General features: G+C 39.7%; 1 protein-coding gene across 2 annotated transcripts in view; it reads left to right on the top strand.

Annotated features, from left to right (window-relative positions):
• The first annotated feature begins 384 nt into the window (after positions 1-384).
• Positions 385-16,035, top strand: part of agbl4 (AGBL carboxypeptidase 4) — a 302,375-nt gene continuing 286,724 nt past the window's right edge. For both annotated transcript variants that reach the window (XM_058389605.1, XM_058389604.1), the window contains exons 1-2: positions 385-534; positions 4,070-4,192. In XM_058389605.1, coding sequence (XP_058245588.1) covers positions 504-534; positions 4,070-4,192 — 154 coding nt within the window. In that variant the 5' untranslated portion in view covers positions 385-503. The remainder of the gene's footprint in view (positions 535-4,069; positions 4,193-16,035) is intronic.

Below are 16,035 nucleotides of genomic sequence, written 5' to 3' on the forward strand. Positions count from 1 at the left end.
AAGGCTCATTGATGCACATGGGGAGTGAAGGCTGACCCGTGTGATCCGATCCAACAGACAAGCTACTGTTGCTCAAATTGCTGAAGAAGTTAATGCTGGTTCTGATAGAAAGGTGTCAGAATACACAGTGCATTATGGGTCAGGGCAGTTTTGGCAGCAAAAGACGGACCAACACAATGCATTGTGTTAATAATGTTAGGCAGGTGGTCATAATGTTATGCATGGTCGGTGTATATATTTTTTTATATATATCTGTTTTATGTATCTTTCTGAATGCTGTAGGAAATTGTTTGGGATATCAATGGATTAAACCGTGGCTCTTGCTGAAAGACATCCGCGGAGCTGGGGGAGCTAACGCGCTAATCCACTGCGCCCTCTGAGCTGCGGCTGACGTCAACGCCTCTCGCGCGCTCCCCTTGTTCGCGGGTCGCTTAGTGTGTTGTCTTGGCAACGCGCGTGCAGCGTCGGCGTACCTGCCAGCTGCTGGAGAAGCGGAAAGGAAGATGGAGGAAAACGTTAGAGACCCCGATACTGGTGTGTAAACACAAAGCAGTGTCTGCGTTATACCTTTAACAACAACACGCACATACCGAATGGCATTAGAGCGCATGAGCAAGGTGCTGCTGGTTTTGTCGGTCGGTGCATGGTGTAATGATGGTGTCCCCTCCATCTGTAAACACTGGCGTGTTTGCTAACGTTAGCCACGCGCGCTAACGGTGACACATGTACATGAGTTTGGATATTAAGAGTCTGTCGCCTCTGTGGATGTAAAACTGTAATTACTGTATTTATGAGCCGGTTGTTTTGTGTCTGTTGATGTCGTGCGCTCTGTATTTAACAGTTTCGGCTCCCAAACTAATTCATAAATAAAGACAGTTACAACTCATATCCGTTTGTTTACTAGTCTGAGTATTATAATTAAAATCACAGGGCGCTCGTGCTTTCAAACATTGCGCGCGCTCAGACTAGCTATGTAATAAACGGATTTATTCATATTTTTGGATGAATGACAGGAGCTACACTTCACCTGGAAGCGTTTTTAATAATTTATACGGAAATACTTTACGTATGGCAGTGTGTCGGTGTGTTATATGATCTGTACTATTATGTTGAAAGCAAGAACTTGTGCTGTAAATAATCAAGCCGCCGCTTTTAAAGGATGAACGGATTTCTGTGGAGCTGCATATAAAAGATAAACTGTGCAGGATGTAATTAATCATAAAGTAAACATAACTGATTAAGGAAGCAAGAAAGTACACATCGACTATAATATGGTGGGAATGACCTAAGAGAAAGTGAGCGCTGTGTGTCAGAGCTGTCAGTTCTGAAATGGCGGGGAATTTGTACGCATGTCATACGGGAGCGCAGGTACGTCAAACGTCATCACGTCCCTGCTTTAGGCACGTGAGAAGTCCGACTACATGCTGAGAGAGAGAGAGAGAGAGAGAGAGAGAGAGAGAGAGAGACAGACTATTATACTATAAAAGGAATTATTCCATGATTTCATGTAGAATTAGTATTGTTACCCAGTTGTAAAGTTGTTTTGTTTAGAGATACACTATATTGCCAAAGGTTTTGGGACACTCCTCCAAATCATTGAATTCTGGTTGTTTTTCAGGGATTGGGCTTGACCCCTTAGTTCCAGTGAAAGGAACTCTTAATGCTTCAGCATGCCGAGACATTTTGGACAATTTCATGCTCCCAACTTTGTGGGAACAGTTTGGGGATGACCCCTTCCTGTTCCAACATGACTGCACACCAGTGCACAAAGTAAGGTCCATAAATACATGGATGAGCGAGTTTGGTGTGGAGGAACTGCACAGAGTCCTGACCCCAAACTGATAGAACACCTTTGGGAGAAATTAGAGCGGAGACTGTGAGCCAGGCCAAAACTGGGACGTCTGCATTTACATGGACATGAATTTAATATAGAGTTGTCCTGTCCTTTGCAGCTATAATAGCTTCAACTCTTCTGGGAAGGCTTTCCACAAGGTTTAGGAGTGTGTTTATGGGAATTTTTGACCATTCCTCTAGATGCGCATTTGTGAGGTCAGGGCACTGATGTTGGATGAGAAGGTCTGGCTCTCAGTCTCCGATGTAATTCATCCCAAAGGTGTTTTTTCGGGTTGGGGCTTAGGACTCTGTGTCCTTCACACCAAACTCGCTCATCCATGTCTTTATGGACCTTGCTTTGTGCACTGGTCTGCAGTCATGTTGGAACAGGAAGGGGGCATGAAATTGTCCAAAATGTCTTGGTATACTGAAGCATTAAGAGTTTCTTTCACTGGAACTAAGGGGCCAAGGACAACCCCTGATAAACAACACCTGATGATGATTCAATGATTTGGGCGGGGTGTCCCAAAACTTTTGGCAACATAGTGTAGCTGATTAGTGACTAAGGGGAAATGTTTGTGTGTTTTTCTCCATCCTTGCATTTCAAACGTGCTTCTATTAGGCAACAGAGTGTCCTTTGGGATGGCAGGTCACCTTTGGTGTTTGTTTATTGATCTGTTTTTTGATTACTGTGCTAACATTGGCTCGTGCCTGAGGAACAAAATGAACAAATGAAATGCACATAACAGAATGTGATAGTTTTGTTCTCTACAGTCTTCAAGCTGTCTAAAGCTTACTGTTACTGGGCTATATTATGTTAGTCATTTCCATGCATATAGATATGAGCAAACACAGCAGTGCTCTGTGAGATTACACTATTTCACCTGGTACTCAGTAGCTGTGAGAGTCACTAATGTACACAAGTTTTTTTTTTATTCCTTCAAGGCTTCTGTAATACTGAGGAACTCTTAACCAAGCAAACTTTCACAGTTTTATTCAATGACAGGCATTCTGACAAAGTTTCTTACTTTTCAAGAAATCTTGACAAAGAATCATGTTTGTACAAAAAAGATCTGGTCTGTATTGTACACTGACCATGCATAACATTATGACCACCTGTTGGTCCCCTTTTTGCTGCCATAACAGCCCTGACCCATCATGCACTGTGTATTCTAACACCTTTCTATCAGAACCAGCATTAACTTCTTCAGCAATCTGAGCAACAGTAGCTCGTCTGTTGGATCGGATCACACGGGCCAGCCTTCGCTCCCCATGTGCATCAGCGAGCTTAGGTTGCCCATGACCCTGTTGCCGGTTCACCACTGTTCCTTCCTTGGACAACTTTTGATAGATACTGACCACTGCAGACCGGGAACACCCCACAAGAGCTGCAGTTTTGAAGATGCTCTGATCCAGTGGTCTAGCCATCACAATTTGGTCCTTGTCAAACTCGCTCAAATCCTTACGCTTGCCCATTTTTCCTGCTTCTTACACATCAACTTTGAGGACAAAATGTTCCCTTACTGCCTAATATATCCCACCCACTAACAGGTGCCATGATGAGGAGATAATCAGTCTTATTCACTTCACCTCTCACTGCTCATAATGTTATGCCTGATCAGTGTATATTGGAGTATAACTTCTTTGTATAGTCTTGTTGTGGAGGCATTTTCTTATGCATCCATATGCCTTTCTTAGACAGTCATATCAAAATATTGCCACCTCTAATTTTATTCTAGCTTTTTACTTTTCTCAGTGCTAATCAAATCTTAAGTGTGTTATTATCAGTGTTTTATCAGTGTTTTATCAGTGTTTTATTATCATTTCAAATAGTCCATGAAAATGTTGCAAAATGTTGAAAATCCTAGATTTTCCCATTTAACATGTGTTAATAAAGTAGTTATTTAATATCTAGGAATTCACAGATACTGGTTTAAAATGATCAATACGGTATTGATATCAGAGCTTTGGGTATAATCTGCAACCTGCTAATAACTGTATATTAACCTGCTGTCTTTCCAAAAGTGTTGATCTGTGTTTTAAAACTTTTGTGTCCTCTGATCATGTGCATAATCTGTGTTCTGACAGTGAGCATCACACTAAAGATGAAATATGTCATATCTGTTACATATTCACAGCATGGGATTACTCAAATCTGTTCTGCATTCTGAAGCTTCATCTGTGCTTGCTCTCTTTGGCTGAGTCAAATGCTGAGCTGTTGCTGTGTGTTTTACAGGCAGTGAGACAGGAGGAGATGATGCTTTGCTGGGGAATGTGAGCAAGCTGACGGTCATTCCTCCAGGACACACAGGAGCAGCCAGAAAAGGACACCTTGTCTTTGACGCCTGCTTTGAGAGTGGTGAGTAGGCTGAATATTTAGAGCTCACTGTCCCAGGGTTCATTTTCTTCTACACTGTCTTGTGTAACACAGCACAGCACTAATGCTAAACTGAGATTATTATACTGTAGTGGTACTGGTAATAGTTTTTATATATATATATATATATATATATATCAGGTGCCTGATGCTGATGCCTGATATATGCATCAGGCATAACTTTATGACCACCTGCAAAATATTGTGTTGGTCCCCTTTGATCCATCGAGGCATGGACTCCACTAGATCCCTGAAGGTGTGTCTGGCACCACGATGTTAGCAGCAGATCCTTTAAGTCCTGTAAGTTGCGAGGTGGGGCCTCCATGGATCGAACTTCTTTGTCCAGCACCTCCTGGATTGAGATCTGGGGAATTTCAAGGTCAAGTCAACACCTCAAACTCATTGTTGTGCTCATCAAACCATTCCTGAATCATTTTTGCTTTGTGGAACGGCACACTATCCTGCTGAAAGAGGCCACAGCCATCAGGGAATACTGTTTCCATGAAAGAGTGCACATGGTCTGCAACAATGCTTAGTTTGGTGGTACGTGTCAAAGTAACATCGACATGGTTGGCAGGACCGAAAGTTTCCCAGCAGAACATTGCCCAAAGCATGACACTGCCACGCTTGCCTTCTTCCTATAGTGCATCCTGGTGCCATGTGTTCCCCAGGTAAATGACACACACGCACCTGGCCATCCACGTGTTTTAAAAGAAAACATGATTCATCAGATCAGGCCACCTTCTTCCATAGCTCCATGGTCCAGTTCTGATGCTCACATGCCCATTGTTGGCGCTTTAAGAGGTGCACAGGGGTCAGCATGGGCACCCTGACTGGTCTTTTACTATGCAGCCCCCTTACATATACAACAAACGTCTATTTTGACTATTTTGAATTTGCTCACGAGTGTTCGTGGGTTGGAATTCTTAGAAACGATGACTGAGTTCCTTGGTTATTACATCACTTCAAGCTGTCTCTTTGTGAAGACACTGATTAAAGATGCAACTGTGGTATAATCCACCATCCTCTGTGCATAAGTTTTGAAAAGCTTTAAAATAAAAATGTAAATGATCCGTGTATGAATAAGTCAAAATACCCTCCACTGTTGGTAGTAGATCCTGATTTTCTGGGTGATTTCAATGTCTATATCGGTAAATATCAAAATATTGGTGAAGCTTCCTAAAGCAGTCTTGTGTTGCTACCAAGCGCTAATAATTCATATATAGTTGTAACATGGGCTCTCCTACCTCATCTACATCTGTGTCATTGCCGTATATGCGGCATATCTGTGTTCAAAATAGCTGTAACATTTACATTTACATTTCTTTTTTTACATTTACATTTCTGGCATTTGGCAGACTTATCCAGAGCGATGTAAAAAAGTGCTTTAACGTCTCTATCAGTGAATACATTAACACTGGTTCAATAGGTCACAGACTATATTGGCCTTTTTTAATAAATATGTACATACAACATATAAAAATACATAAAAACAGGGGAAAATAAGAGCTAGTTTAAGTGTTTCAGGAAGAGGTAGGTGTTCAGGCATCGTTTGGAGATGGTCAGTGACTCGGCTGTACAGACATCTAGGGGAAGTTTATTCCACCACCTCTGTGCCAGAACAGAGAAGAATCTAGATGTATACCTACCTTTTACCCTGAAAGATGGTGGGACCGGTGCTAGTGGATCTGAGGGAGCGAGGTGCAGTGCAAGGAGTAATAAAATCTTTGAGGTAAGGTCCATTCTTGTCTTTGTACGCAAGAATCAGTGTTTTGAATCTGATGCATGTAGCTACCGGAAGCCAGTGGAGAGAACGCAGCAGTGGGGTGGTGTGTGAATGGGTGTGTGAGAGCGTGCGTGATTGTGCACTGAGATCGTTGGAAACCTGTCCATAGCATCCCTCACCTTGTGCACCACGTACCCTGAGAATGGCTCCAGGTTCCTTAGTGACCCTGTGCAGGATAAGTAGATGGATGGATCTTCTATGTGGGAACAGCTTCAATGTGTCTTGGCCTAGATTTTGCAAATCTCTGGAAATGTACTGGAGGGATGAACATGGTTCTTCCCAGATCTGTTCTTACAGTGGGTGTTACTGTATTTGTTAGAAAGTTACAATTAGGTGCTTAGCAGCAGACACCCAATCAGAACTGCGTGCCTCATAGCACATGAAGGTCAGGATGTAGCACCACTTAACAAAAACGGTTCTGTAGCGTCAGTCGAAAAATCACTGGACATCACAGATGTGTGCACTGTAGCGAAGGAGAAATATGTGACATCAAGCGAACGCCTGGTCAAATATGCGACAAATTTAAAAAGGCTAAAAAGGATTATAAAGCTATGAAAGATAACAATGTTTTTGGTGCAGAACAGCAGACCTGTCCTTTTTTCCTCACTGATGCAAAAGCGAGAGACAAGCTGTTATTTAAAGCGGTTGCATGCTGTATTTATCCAGTCATAGTTGTTGACACCGCAAATATGCAAATAGGAATGTTAACCCAGGGTTTAGTAACGTAAAGTGTGAAATGCCTGATTATGAATATCCAGGATTAATTATTAATTGTGGGTAAAAATAGGAGCACTATGAAACAAGATAACCCAGATTTCCATTTGCTCAGGGTTTACAATGACCCAGGGTTAACTATTTCAAGTGTGAAAAGGCTTTATGTGTTCAGCTGGGTTGAGATCCGCTGACTGTGAAGGCCACAGCATATGATTTTCAGCATTTTCATACACATTAAACCTTTCATTGACCCTCGTTCCCTGTGGCTGGGGTGTTGTGATCCTGGACGAGAGCACTCCCATCAGGATAGAAATGTTTCATTGTAGGACAAAGGTCAGAATAACTTTCTATTGATGTGCAGTGACCCTTCCCTCTAAGGGGACAAGCGGATCCAGACCCTGCCAGCTAAATCTCCTTCACGGCATAACAGAGTCTTCGGACTTCCTCGTTGTAGTGGTCATGCATTCAGGCTTATACCGTACCATTCTCTTGTCATGTGCTATACATTAGAGCTGGACTTTAATTTCACCCTCTTCTGCATATGAGATTTTCTAATAAACTTATACAAAATAGGAACAGAAATCATACATACTTCAACCCTGACCAGAATAAAGCATTTACTGAAACTTGCTTAAAGAAATGATATGCTCCAGTATGCTCCCACCTTAATCGTGCTAAACACTCACCTCTCCTCAAGAGGATGCATATCTACTACTCTTGTGTCTGTTGTCTGTGGATTTTAGAGCTCTGAAATCTCAACTGTTTTGTGCAATTTATACACTGGAACATTAATATAACTTTCTCTGTAGGAGATGCTCTTGCTGACATTACACACTGACATTTCCAGTCACCTGTACTCTGTAAAACATGATCGCTCCAATTAAATGATGTAACTTTTCTCTTTATCTCCAATAGTCACAGCTAGATTTGGGCATAGGTTTCGAAAGTTTTCAGAATTTATACATAAAGTAATCTGTTGCCTTGACTACTTGAAACAAAGGTTATCTTCAAGTTGACTGTACTCATGTTTTTAAGGCTGCAGGTGAACTTTGTAGTTTAACCACCTCGAAATGCCTTACAGTGTACAACAGTTGCACTTCATTTTTTTTCTTCTTCTTAGGCCTACACATGAATGCTTTCACATTTCCAACCCTGTGTACTGAAATCTTTCCTACAGATGTAAATGCAGAGCTTACTTTAGTCTCTGCTCTGTGTGAATCACTCATTTCTCAGTGCTTGTGACTGAAACTCTTGCCATCTGTGCCCCAAGAATGAACCCTCTGCCACTTAAAATCTTTCCATCTTGATCCAAAATTTATATTAAATTGGCCCCACATTTTTATACATGCCACAGATAATGTATGTTTTTCTGACCATTTATTTATTTATTTATTTATTTATCTATCTAGCAGTTATTCGTACTGCATAATACGTTTTGATTGACAAGGTAACATTTTCAAACAAAAGATAGAGATAAGGTAAAGGGTAAAGTTTTGCTTTTTGCCTTCTGGTAGCAAGTTACTCAGCAGTTGTGTTTCTTCTTTTTTCCTTGGTGGAAAACACATATTTCAGAATATCTGCAAATGATACACAACCTACATGACTCATTTAAAATTCAGGGAGCAAGTCACCTCTAGCTTGTGTAAGACCTTGGCAATTCATTTTCTCATTTTCAGTTGTTCACTTTCTGCCAAATGCCAAAACTCACACACTATTGGACTATGGTACTATACCTACATTTACATAAGGACTCCATGATGCTGCCAGTCCTTAGCAAAGGAAATGCTCAGGCTAAGCTAAGGCTAATAGACGTAAGAGTTTTGCAGACTGGCCATTTCTACAACGTGCCAAAATTCTGTTTTAATAAGACCTGGAGCTCATGTAGCTATGAATAAATGACCCATCCTGTGAAAATATGATGGCCTTAGAAGGTAATATTAGGTCTACATACTGTCAAATCTGTATGATTAAACATATTAGCCCTTCCCTTGTGTACAATTGAATTGCTATGTGGTGCGAGAGATTTCTCAGTGTGAGCTATGCTTTTACAGTCTAATTATCTCCTTTCATAAAGAAGGGGGGGTATAAAAAAAAAAAAGTAAAGCATGTTGCAAAAGTGCCTGCTCTTTTACCTTGTCTGTCCACATGTTGAAAGCTGTAATTAAACAGTGCTGTAATATTTTGAAGAACGCTTTGAGTAAATGGCCTTTGTTTGGCTCTTTTTGTAAGGGCAGAATGAATGGCGGCATAATGAAAATAAAGTGCTTTTTCTGTGACAAGGTCAAGTGGGCAGCTGAGAGCGGCTCCAGGCTGGATTGACAGTGAATCAGTAGGGCTCTGGAACAGACACAATATCATTCTCTGCTGGGAGATTAGGTTCAGGGACTCCAGCAGATGAGACTCAGCTTTCATATTCTTGACAGGCAACCAATTCACTCCACCACAGGGCTGAGGCTCACCACTGCCCCTAGCCTCCCTGTGGGAGAGCTTTTTAAAGGATTTCTGTGCTTTTGGAAATGTTCTATATCAATGCAATTTCAGGATAGGCTAGCCTTTTTTGGTCTTATCAGCTTGTAACTTTTTTTTTTTTTTCCCCGAGAAAGTTGGTAGTGTACAATTTCGGAGCTCATGATTGAAAAATTTCAATCGGACGAAGGACAAAAGCAATGCATGACAATATTACACCATGCTAGAGTTAGCCTGTATAACAGAAATGTGAATATTTGCAGTCAAACTTGACTGTCTTGACGCGTGACTATCGGGCAGTGTTCCTCAGAGAGACACAGTGGTACTGTAATCTGCGCCTTGTGGCTGAGGTGCTGCTGAATCCTGGAGCTCAGCATTACTGTAGAACACCACGGTGCCATGCTTTGTATCATAATTTTTATTTGTGGGCAGTGAAGGGCATCGACAAAAGAACAAAGAATATGATCAACATAAATTTACAGAGCCTGAGTTAATATAAATAAATAATCAGGGGAATTTATATGTTTCTCTGTTTTCCCTGAGGAATGGCTCTGAGGACCAGCGACATTGATTAACGAGCATCGAGCGGCCAGGCAGAGATCAGCTAACATATATGATATTACCCGCACTTCTCTGGCTAGGGAAATTCTCCTGAATGATTTATGGAATTGATATTAATCTCTTTCCAGTAAATGCATTACCAAAGTTGGAAACGAGAGAAGAATTGATATTACTGTGCTAATGTCAAATTAATGTCCTGTTGCTGTTTCAGCAGAGCAACACGGCAGCTAAACAACATTAACCGCTTCCACGCTGACAAAGGAGAAGTGACGTCTCTGTAGTACAAAATACCGCCGTAAGTGTTAAACATTATTGAGTTGAATGTCAATGAAAGGACATAACACAGAGGAACGGTAAGGAAATATTCGAAAGGTCTTGATATGACAGTTAATTACTCATCAGTTTCACAGAGAATGCTCAGAGGCAGAACGTTTGTAACTTGTAAGCTTTCTTTAGTAGTAACTTATTTAGTAGCATGATTTGTTTTCCTTCTTTTTTAGAGTTTTAGAAAAACTTAGGGCCAGATGAACAGTTGACTAGTTTTCAGATGATTGAATAGGGCAAAGGAAAGACACTAGAAGTATTGAGATGCATCCAGAAAATATCTAGCCCTAACGCTTTTTTAGCTGCAGTATGGGAAATTAAAAATATCTCACGTATTAAAGATCATTGCTTGTGTTATATTTTAAAGGTGCGACATGAGTTACACACACTTCCTCACTACAAGCTTAATTTATTGCTGAGTGAGGCACAGGGATTTAAACAGATGTATTTATTTGACTTGAAGCTATCATTCATCTTGCATCCTGCTGCCAGTACAGCTGTTTTTTTTTTTTTTCTTCCTGTTTTTCTCTTTTTTCCGGGGACAGCACTCAAGGTTTTGCATGAAAAAAAAAAAGAAGAAGTGAATTCAGAGAAATAGCTCATATCTTCAGTATCCAGGTAATAAATTCTAATTGGTTTATTAAAACAGTGCATGGTAATATAAAGTGTTTACTGAAGGTATAAAACACCTAATTTACATTTAGATGAGATATAACTCACATTCTCGTCAGCTGTATGCAGATTAGGGCAGTAGTATATCTTTTCTGAGACAGTTGAGCCTCCAGGTTTTTGTGTCACTTGAAGAAAAGAACTCTCTTTCACTCCCTTTCTCGCTTTCTCTCTTTCTCTCTCGCTCGGTTTTTATAGAACTTAAGAAAATGACCCCCATTATGCACAGGTTGATAGTAGAAAAACATAATGAATATTTCCTGAAGGCATCATTAAAGTGCTTGTGATGGCTCTTGGTGTATATGATGGAATTAGAAACAGTGTGGGAATTTCCACAGGACCTTGAATGCAAATGAGCTTTAGGGGCTCTAATTAGTGTTTTCATAGTGAAATGTAGTCTTTTGATTATTTATATCGCATTATTTATAACGTTTACTTTTTCTCGCGCGTAAGCCTGAGCAAGTAAGAGAGTATTTGTTTAGATTTGTTATTATAACTTAGCAGTTGTACTTAATTGTAGGGTTGCAACAATAATCTGTCGGCTATTTTTCTAATAATTAAGAAATAATCTAAGGATTAGTTCCTGTTCCAGCCAAAGTAACTAATTGTTTATCTTGGAGATAATTGCACTGACTGAGATAATTGGCCCGGCTGAGATAATTGGACAGACACGTAGCGCTATATGGTTCACAGAACCATCAGAAGCAGTGCTGATGCAATCCGCTTCAGTCGTCTATTGTATTCCACCCCAAAAATAGAGGCAGATACAGCATTACATTATAACCCACTTAACTGTTCTGTTGTAATATTTCTTGAACAGGCATGCTTTGCTTTTAGTGGAATATAAATATTAAATTAGTGAAATGAGTATCTTAGTGACAGTAGATAGCACATTAAAGCATGCTGATATAAGAATTCATAATATCCTTTTCATGTAGACCTTCTGTAATCGCTGTAATTTATTTATTTTTTTTTCAGTTTGTTTTGTTTCCATAGTTGTATCTGGAGACTTTATTACATTGTAGGTGGAGGTGTTACTCACAAGAGTAAACACTGAATGCTGCGCCACACATTTATGTTTTATCAGTGGGTCAATGAGTAAAATTCAGTGTGCATGTGCGTATCATAGTATTGAAACTCGCTCTTCTTAAATATTCAATTCAATTTTATTTGTATAGCGCTTTTAACAATGAACATCGTCTCAAAGCAGCTTTACGGAACATAGGACACAAAAAACATAGTGTAAAAAGTCCTAGATGTTAGACAAAATCATCCCTAGTAAGCAAGCCAGTGGCGACTGTGGCAAGGAAAAACTCCCTTAGATGGTAAGAGGAAGAACCCTTGAGAGGAACCAGACTCAAAAGGGAACCTCATCCTCATTTTGGTGAGACCGGAGAGTGTGATTATAAAATTTTTAAAACAATACACATTTTAAAACAATTTTCACAACAGGTAAATGCAACTGTAAAAACAATTGTGATTATTTTCTTTCATTTCTTTCACACAATGATTTTTTTCAATTCATTGCGATGATAATATTTTCTGTAATGCTGCCAAAAGTTTTGGGACACTGAATTCATTGTTGCTGAGGTCAGGACTCCACACCAAACTTACACATCCATGTCTTTATGGACCATGCTTTGTGCAGTCATGTTGGAACAGGAAGGGGTCATCCTCAAACTGTTCCCACAAAGTTGGGAGCATGAAATTGTCCAAAATGTCTTGGTATGCTGAAGCATTAAGAGTTCCTTTCACTGGAACTAAGGGGCCGAGTCCAACCCCTGAAAAACAACACCTGAATTCAATGATATGGAGGTGTGTCCCAAAACATTTGGCAATATAGTGTAAGTTTGATGAACATAAGAATTACAGCAAGCCTTCTCTGAAAGACTGATAATGAACATGAGTTCTTTGCCACTGATGCAACTTTATTTTTTCCTTTTCTAACCATCAGAGCCTTTTGTATATTTCTCCAGCCTTTATCTTCTCTCAAACCTCAGTATAATAACAGTAGCCAGTGGTATCTGAGACAGAGAGAGAGAGATTCAGGAGGGAATAGAACAGTCATGCTTTCAGAGACAGTTTTATACACTTTAGAGCTCCCAAGAATCAAGACAGTCAGCTCCCCATTGATTAAAGAAGTGGGGAACATTTTAACAATCAAGCTCTCTGCTTAGCACAAGTGGCGGCAGGCATCATTCGGGCTCAGAAGAGATGAAGAGCCACTATAAATGTTTTCATCTTCAACTAAAACATGTGATAAAGACATGACCAATGCTGTGTGGAAAAGATATTGATGTCTGAGAGGAGGAAACTTTTTTTTTTTTTTTTTTTTTACTGCTTTGCATGTATTACAAGGAAACACACACTGTCATTAATGCAAAGCATGATTCTTGAGTAGCACCCTGATTCATCTTCTGTCTAATATTGGTGTGGCTAACCTGAATCTTGTGTGCAGTGTGCAGTGTGCGTATTCTCCATGTTTTTCTCGAGTTTTATGCGGGTACCCTGGTTTCCTTTCCAATCCAAAAATCAAGCATTGCACGTTTACTTTAAATCTCTAAATTGTACGAGAGTTTGAATGGGTGTGCCCTTCGATAGGTTAACAACTTTTCCAGCATGTCCCTCGCTTTCTGAGTCTCCTGGGACAGGCTCCAGCTTCCCTGTGAATCTGTTTAGGATAAATGGTACAGAAAATGCCTGGATGGAATGCTTTATTATTCAGTGAAACATGTACAGGGAGTGGAAATAAGTATTTGACTACTTTTGTTTTTTGTCATTTAATATACTTCCAGTTTCACTTTAAAGTGTGTTATGACTTTGTATTTATAAATATGAACGAAAAGTATGTATTCATAAACATAAAGATACGATTGAAAAACTAAACCGATGGAGGGAAAAAGTATGAGGTATTATAGAACAAAAGTATTAAAAAGTATTATGGTAAAATAAAGCAACACACTCTAGGGCTAATGAAAATGAAGGTTAGAGAGAAGCTGAAGCCAGACAATCTGACAGCAACAGGAACAACAGTTTGCACAGAGAAACAATGAACTGCACTGCTATCTCTGTTCCTACATTCCACACAAAACACAGCAGTGTGTCTAAAAGCATTCAGACCAACTGGAATTATTTCGGAACAATATACTCTGCTGAAACATACCATAAATAGAACTATTCAGCAAATAATTCATCTCATCATGTTTGGAGAAAGGTTGTGCGTATAATCCCAAGAACTCCATCCCCACACAGCGAAGTACACAGTGGGAGCATCATGTACTCCGCAACAACCCAAAATAGCCGAAATAACTCAAGACGGCCTTGCCTGACCTAGTCAGTCTCCTGACTTGAATCCCATTGAAAATTTATAGAGGATTTAGAAATTGCGAGTCTGTCAGATGGACCCTTGCAGCCGTGAGGAATTGAAAATGATTTGCCAAGAGCAGTGGGCCAAAATTTAACCACAATGCTTCAAAACCCTAATTACTTCTTAGCACAGAGGTTTCCCGGCTGTAAATGCCAACATCAGCTTTGCAACAAAGTACAAATGATGGCAATTTGTAGCATCCAAATGCCTTTTTTGTTTGTTTGTTTGTTTGTTTATTCTTTGTTTATTCTTATGAAAAGATATTTTTTGTTCATATTGAATATTTGCACTGGAAGTATATTAAATAACAAAAACAAAAAGTGTCAGAGTGCTTATTTTCTATGAGAAACAACTCTGGTTGTGGGCGTTTGAGTAATAAGCATAGTCAATTTGTGTTGTCACTTCGATGACAGAAATAGGTATTACACTTAAAATTGATTTAGAGACGATATATCATACTTGCATAGCTAGATGTTCTATCATTAGTCTACTTTTTGCCCATGAACATAGATTCCCATAGAGGAATCAATGTAGTTTGCATTTGTGCATATACTGTATATATATATATATATATATATATATATATATACGCACAGTGTGGGCTGTTTCCTCTCATTCATCAATGCCACACAACAAAGCTTCATGAGGAAGAGCTTTTGCTTGTGAATAATCATCTTCAGAACGAATGTAAGTGTGTGTGAACCTTAAATGTCAAGGTTGTGTTCTTATACTGTAGCTACACTATATTGCCAAAAGTTTTGGGACGTCTGCCTTTACATGCACATGAATGTAATACAGCGTTGGCCCACCCTTTGCAGCTATAACAGCTTCAACTCTTCTGGGAAGACTTTAGGAGTGTGTTTATGGGAATTTTTGAAGCGCATTTGTGAGGTCAGGCACTGATGTTGGACAAGGAGGCCTGGCTTGCAGTCTCCACTTTATTTCATCCCAAAGGTGTTCTATCAGGTTGAGGTCAGGACTCAGTCAATTTCCTCCACATAAAACTCATTCATCCATGTCTTTATGGATCTTGCTTTGTGCACTGGTGTGCAGTCATGTTGGAACAGGAAAGGGTCATCCCCAAAATGTTCCCACAAAATTGGGAGCATGAAATTGTCTAAATTGTCTTGGTATGGTGAAGCATTAAGAGTTCCTTCCACTGGGACTAAGGGGCCAAGCCCAACACCTGAAAAACAAACACCTGAATTCAATGATTTGGAGGGGTGTTCCAAAACTTTTGGCAATATAGTGTATAACCCTCAAAATGAAATGTGACTTTACTGTCGTGACGTGAGCCGATATAATGATTTGGATGAGTCAGACTGGTATACTGGTGTGAGACGAGCCATGGCTTAATTATTGCAGTTTTAGTATCTTTACGAAGGCACAGCAATTGATCGTATATTGTGTGTACTGTATATTTGTGTGTGCTGCAGAGCAAGGCAGGTAGGGTGGCTATCTCAAAAGTACACAAGCAAATTAAACAGGTGATAATATGGCCTGACATTCTTGTCATCACGCTCTGCTGCCTTTGATAAGAGTAGCGGTGGTTCTGATCTTTTACAGATTTGCCCAGATGCTAATTACACAAATATTTACTTGCATGAAAATGTCAGTGAAGTCCTATATGGATTCTTGGAGGGAAAAATGCATTTTTAATTCCTGTTGTCACTGTCTTACTTAATATCGTGAATCCTGTGTTGCATAAGATATTTATAATATCTTTTTTTTTAAAAGCAGTTAATGTACAGTGACTAAGAATACATTTTGTTACAATACAAGACGTATGCTACTTGTCTGTCTTCTTAATACAAGTAGCAACAGTTAGAACTGTATGGAATATAAATGTTCATTATATACTTATATTTTATTTCATACTTGTAATATATTCTTGCTTAGCCAACCACATTTGAAATCGTATAGCACATTCCCACCTTA

Source organism: Hemibagrus wyckioides, linkage group LG05 (assembly GCF_019097595.1).
Source record: "Hemibagrus wyckioides isolate EC202008001 linkage group LG05, SWU_Hwy_1.0, whole genome shotgun sequence".
Lineage (NCBI taxonomy): Eukaryota > Metazoa > Chordata > Actinopteri > Siluriformes > Bagridae > Hemibagrus > Hemibagrus wyckioides.